The sequence below is a fragment of the Ixodes scapularis genome, unplaced genomic scaffold (genome assembly GCF_016920785.2).
Source record: "Ixodes scapularis isolate PalLabHiFi unplaced genomic scaffold, ASM1692078v2 PGA_scaffold3__209_contigs__length_174095766, whole genome shotgun sequence".
Classification (NCBI taxonomy): domain Eukaryota; kingdom Metazoa; phylum Arthropoda; class Arachnida; order Ixodida; family Ixodidae; genus Ixodes; species Ixodes scapularis.
The window spans coordinates 114,131,276-114,137,324 of NW_024609868.1; the positions used below are offsets into that span (position 1 = coordinate 114,131,276).

At 51.1% G+C, this 6,049-nt stretch overlaps 1 protein-coding gene across 1 annotated transcript; it reads left to right on the forward strand.

Moving 5' to 3' along the window:
* The first annotated feature begins 3,491 nt into the window (after positions 1-3,491).
* Positions 3,492-5,837, forward strand: LOC121047826. Its single transcript, XM_040503434.1, has one exon. It carries the CDS (start codon positions 3,492-3,494, stop codon positions 5,835-5,837), a length of 2,346 nt encoding a protein of 781 aa, XP_040359368.1.
* Positions 5,838-6,049: the final 212 nt, after the last annotated feature.

The window sequence follows — 6,049 nt, forward strand, 5'->3', positions numbered from 1 at the left end:
AGTACCAAAAGTCCCTCGGACCAACGCAACAGGCGGGCCTGGAGGACGCCTACAGCTCATTTAACGTAGGATCGGCTCCGGTCGAAACCTTGCGTGAACCCCACAGTACTGCCAAAGAACTGAGCCCAATCCAGGCCACTGATGTGGAGATAAAGTTTCCCGACTATTATGAGGAAACAAAAGAGGTACCTACTACTTCACAGAAAAAGCACAAGGTGGGCATCTTCAAGGAGCAGGCGGTAAACACCAGTTTTGAGGACTCCGAGATAGAACAAGGTCTTCCTCAAGCCGTCGTGGGTGAGGATTTTCCAGGTAAAACAAACGCGCTACTAAACGAAAAAACGGGAGAAGCTGTTCTACCTAAAAGTGAAGCGGAAGAAACAATAGACACCACACCATCTTCAACACAGAAGCCAACCACGAAGAATTTTCTGGAAACAAGGGGAGAAAGTCCAACAGTTACAGATGAGGTGGCCAAGCAGGGCATCAACGAAACAAAGTCTGCTAGTTTCCTGTGTTACCTAAGGCTCCCAGAATCTCTCTCATCGCCGAGTACGCCAGAAAACGTCGAAAGTAGGATGAAAGAAACTCAGGACAAGCAAGACAAGTATTCGGACAAGGAACACAACAAAGAAAGCCTAATTGCCAATAAAGGCTCCGAGGAAAGTTCTGAAAGTGAAGAGACGCCGCCTCCCGAGCCCGGCGCACTGAAATACGGGGGCGAGAAAAAATCAGGAAAAGAAAAGCGTTCAAGAAAGAGATCTAGATACACCAAAGAAAAGAAAGAAAAGAGGCGCTCGAAGCATCGCTGCAATTTCGAGGATGATGAACATCAAGACCTCGGTAGAAGGGGGACGAACATCGGTCCGACTTATTTCGAAGATGTAACCGAAGAGCTCTTTGAACCCGACGCCACCGACTGGACCCACGTCCGCCAGCCCCCGCTGAGGCTGGTGCGCAGGACTCGCGCTGTGAGGCGCTCTTTGGACGTAGCTCTTGAGCCTGCCCGTCCTTTGACTCGACCATCCAGCAGCAAGCATTGGAGGAGAGGCACGGAGAGCTCCTCGCTGGATAAAGAGGCCCAAAAAGGCAGCTATTCGCTAGAGTTTGACTTACGGACCCCAGGACGAAAGACTGAAGGAACGCTGAGAGACTCCCAGTGGGAAAGCCACGCCGTTGACGAACGTTACCAGACACCCATTCGTAAGCACAAGTCAACACGCAGGTCGGGCAGTCAGCCGCGCCCAATGATGGAAGAGATTCGCTACGAGGAGCAGGGTCACACTTGTCTGCAGAATGACGACTGGCCGGCAGTTTGGCAACGGGGGCACGACAATGCTGAGGGCTTCTATACCGGACGTCCCGAGGTTCCTGGTGCCTTCGTAGTCCCTGGTAGATCTCGACCGGACACCGAAAGCAGACAGCCATTTCAAAGGAACATCGAAGTTCCTTGCCAGAGAGGCAACACTGATCACGAACCTTTCGATCGGACGTCAGTCCCGGCTCGTTTCGGTCACCCTATGCCCTGCCAACTGTGCAATTGCCCTGGATGTTGCGGTAAGTGCTGCCTTGGAACTTTAAAGACAGACATACGCCTTGGTGAGCCCATTCCTACGAGAGAAAGAATTGAAGCTGAAATGCGACTCAAAGATGAGCAAAAAAAGCAAAAAGAGAAGTTGCTGCGCGAAGAGATTGCACGAATACAAGAGCTGGAAGCGGTTCGCAAGGAAGAAGAACGACGGCGACTAGAAGAAAAAATTGCCATGGAAGATCGAATTAGACAAGAAGAAAGAAAGCGCCTAGAAGAAAAGCGAGAGGCAGAACGAGTTCGGGCGGAAGAGCAAATGCGATATACGGAGCGACTACGCATGGAAGAACAAATGCGTCAAACAGACAGAATGCGCGTAGAAGAGCAGATCTGCCGACAGGAACGGGTGCGCATGAACGAGCGAATGCGCCTGCAAGAGCAGCTACTCCTACGAAACCCAGTAGCACTGAATAACTTGCGCAGCCTATGTTACCCGTTTCCGCCAGATGGACAAATTGATCGTGACCTTGTTGTACAAACGCTTGCCGAAGAGGCCGCGCGGCAGCGCCTCATGAGAGAGCTTCTCGAGGAGGAATTGCAGGAGAGAACAAAGGCAGAGACAGCGATTTCAGTGCATAAGAGTGATTCTTCCGGGACCAAACTGGAGACACATCCGACAATTAAACAAGAAAGGAGAGCTGCTGACATACCCCGCTGGTCTAAGCGACGTTGTTCCTACACAGGATTACAAGAAAGCGAGACGCATATAGTCAAAAAGGGTGAATTCCGTAGGTCGCCGAAATCGTTGACTCTCTTAAAAAAGCCAAACCAGATAATTCATCAGAAAGATTTAAGAAGGGGTGACATGAAAGGCCCAAAGAAAGGCTCAAAAAAAGCGTCCGTACTCAGTTCAAAAAAATATTTTAGCGACGACAGCAATGGCCTCTTCGAAAAGCCTCGAGATTCATCGACTGAGAGCTTGGAGATAGCGTCATTTGAGGCCAGTGAAGGCTCTACCGAAGAACCGGATAAACAACAATCACAAAAGTTTGTCTGGGTGTTTCCTCCCCTGCCAACTGCGGCCAAAAGGCTCGCCTCAAAAAATGTTTCTTACATAGAACACTTCCTCGAGAAGCCACAAGAAAGTACAATTACCACTTCTGACAAAATTGGAACGCAAGAACTCTCAGAAAATCTGAGAAAAATGCAAGCTGAGAGCACAATCAGTGAAGAAGAATCAAAGAAATTTGATTTTAACGACGCTGCTTTATCAGAACTGGCGGCAGATCACCGTGAGTCAATCGACACCCTACAGCTTAGGCAGGTTTCCGAATCGCGAAATGTGGCAGGTGTCCCAGGCAAGAAATCCGTCTTAACCGAGCCGAGCACTTGGCTGCAAGGAACACTTACCCAAGAATACCCTCTCCGGACAAGCGCAGATGTCTTTCAAAAAGTCGAGATGTCAGAGGCATCCATGAATGCCGATACGAAAGAACTTAAAAGTGCGGCGTTCAGTGCCGAAAGCGCATCGGATTTACTGAGACCCATGTCTGACAGGAATATCGGTACCTTGTCTACAACCGAAAAAACACCAATAATATATCCTAAAAGTTCAATAAAACCAGGTGAGGAAACCACAAGATCACCAAGGACTTCAGAGTCCGCAACTTCCAGGCTATTCCAGACAGCCGGTTTACCAAGCAGCAGCAACACCGAGCGAACTGAGCTTCTACAAAGTGAACCCTTAGTCCTAAAGTCTCAGTTAGAGACACAGTGTGTATCTTCTGTGCCGACTGAACAAAGCGAAACAAAGGAGTACGTAGCACCTGTTCCCGTAAAACGAAGCAAAAAAGAACACACAGCTTCTGTAATTATAGAAAGAAGTGAAAAAGAAGAGCACATAGTTTTTGTGCCAAAGTCAGAGATAAAGTCGGTAGAAAGAGCCGTAGTGGAGGAAGCACCCATGGTACCAGCTGTAGCAGTTATTTTGCCACAAATAGAAGAGGCGCATGCTCCACAAATTCAGACAATAACCACTCCAGCGATTGAGGAAGAGGACGCAGACAAAGGTATGGGAATCACGGATACTCAGATTGAACTTTTTCCCGAAAGCGGAATCGTTGCAATTATAGGTTTTTTGTGCATTGCTTGGATAATCCTGCTGCTTATTTCAAGTTCGGCAGTGCACCAGGTTCCGAACACATCCCGAGACTTGACAACGGGGAGTTCGTACGCGACAGAGCCTTCAAAGTCGACGGGCTCGCCTGAAGGCATATATTATTGCGAAAGTGAGCAATGCCTTCGAGAGGGCAGCTACTTGAACTCTCTGCTGGACGAGGTGCGATCACCCTGCGACGACTTTTACGAGCACGTGTGCGGACACTGGCCAAACTCAGACAACGACCGGAAAGGCGAAATTGGCTGGGCAGTAACTTCGAACACGTTGCTGCAGGAAGCGTTGGAAGCCTCTCTCGTGAAGGCGCTAGAAGATCCCATGAGCAGACTCACGGTTGGCCCGGCAGTAGACTTGTTCAGGACCTGCATGAACCGACCCTCTGTGCATGGCTCTGCCAACGCGTACGCCAGGAATCTCTTCGCTAATTGGATAATCAAGGAATGGCCCATGCCGACGTACCGCATTGATGTGAACCACGAGCAAGTCTGGCGGTTTGCGGGTCAGTTGGTTCGGGACCTTGGCGCTGGCATCCTGGCTAGCGTATCAGTGGCCGTCGACCCAGTTAACGACCTGAGGAGCGTGGTTTGTTTGGACAATCCTATGCCTCTGTATTTTCTCAGCGATTCTATAAAGCACAACCCTATTTCCCATTTTAGAGCGACACTTCTCCAGGTTGCGATAGAATTCATACCCCACGGAACTGTCGCTGACAGACAACTGTTTTCCGACGAGGTGTTTTCCGCCTTGGAGCGTTTGGACAAGATTTCATTTGAAAGTGCGCTTTCCGCAAAGAAGACGAAGGTGGTCTCCATTGATACTTTGGACATTGGAATTTGGCAACTGCTGGCTACGGTATACCAAGGCAACCCAAACGTTACCCGGACAGTCCGGGTGCTGCTTCTTAAACCCAAGTTCGTCGAGGACGATCTTCCAGCAGCAGTCCATGATATCATTCCTCGTAATCTGATGAACTACCTGGGCTTCAGGGCGCTAATCTTAATGGCACCATTTATGCCAGTCTCGCTTCGGGGCCTACAGAGGCTCTTCCTGCTTGAGTCTTCCGACCGAATGGAGGTGCCTACAGCTCCCAAGCTATGCCTGCGCGCCGTTGAACGGGCCGCCCCAGCCTGCCTGCTCAAGGCACTGGTGCTGCCTCTTCAGCGTTCGGGTGTCTCCCTGTGGCATCGTCACTACCTATCCCAGCTGGGGGCGGCTTTCCGGCGAAGTGTTCCCCGGGCGGCGTGGTTGGACCAACCCAGCATCTTCATGATCACTTACCGACTGAAGCACACTCGCGTCGACGCTTTTTATCCAATCGACCTCCTCCTAGGGAATACCTCCTGTGCAACAGGTTACCAAAGCGCTGCGGGGTTACAAGCTGGACTCCTCTACTTTCATCTCTTGCAGATGCGACAGCAGGAGGTCCTACAGGAGCTTCCGGGAGCACTGGGATACAGGCTCGCGCCGGCGCTCGACACGGAGCCCATCTTCAGTGTCCCTGAACAGGTCGTGCGCGTACCCGTGGGACTGATCAACGCGACGGTATCAGCGAACACTACGCTTTTCGCCTTTCACTTAGCACGTGTGGCCGTGCGCCTTTTCGCGGCAATGACACCCTTGCTGTACGAGAGCAGCATTTACGAGCGGGAAATCGCCTTTCAGTTTACGGATGACTCCGAGCGGCAGCTAGAGGACCTGATCAACTGTCTTCTGGCCGACTTGCGTCGGCTTCAGAAAACTCTTCGACGGCCTAACATGGGTTTAATTCCTGGGTTGTCCGAACCCACCCTGCTAGGCCGTTGGCTCCTCCAGCAAGCCGGTGCTGTGAAGCAGGCCTTCAACGCCTTCCGCGAGCTTCTACACGTGAGCCGCATCTGGAAGGTTGATTTCCGGTACGGGAACCTGCGGCAGTTGTCAGCCTCCCAATTGTTTTTCGTGTACTATGCGCTCGATCAGTGCGAACACAGTGATGCTGCTTTCCAGAGGCGCCAGTTTAACTTGAGGGGGCAACCTTCAGCCGCGACGCGCGTGAATCTGCCCTTGCGGCACGTCCCGGAATTCGCCGAGGCCTTCGGCTGCGTCTACGGGGACAACCTCAGGGCCGAGGCCGCCTGTCATTTTCGAAGCCGCTGATTTTCCAGGTTTTTTGCCGCGTTTGTTTTCGCCGTTTTTGAGCAAAGCCTCCCTTTCTGTTTATATGCTCTCGGAGTTTCTGTTGACAGGCAGGGGTGTCTTGCTTCGCCGCGTCCTACAACATGCAATATTTGATAGATTCATAGCTTCATACAACTCTTGAATGTGTTAACAAACTGCCGATATCACACCAGGTCGATGTGGTGTAATAT

Excerpts from the sequence above, each read along its gene's own strand:
- LOC121047826 (XM_040503434.1), top strand. The coding sequence starts at position 3,492 with ATGGTACCAGCTGTAGCAGTTATTTTGCCACAAATAGAAGAGGCGCAT.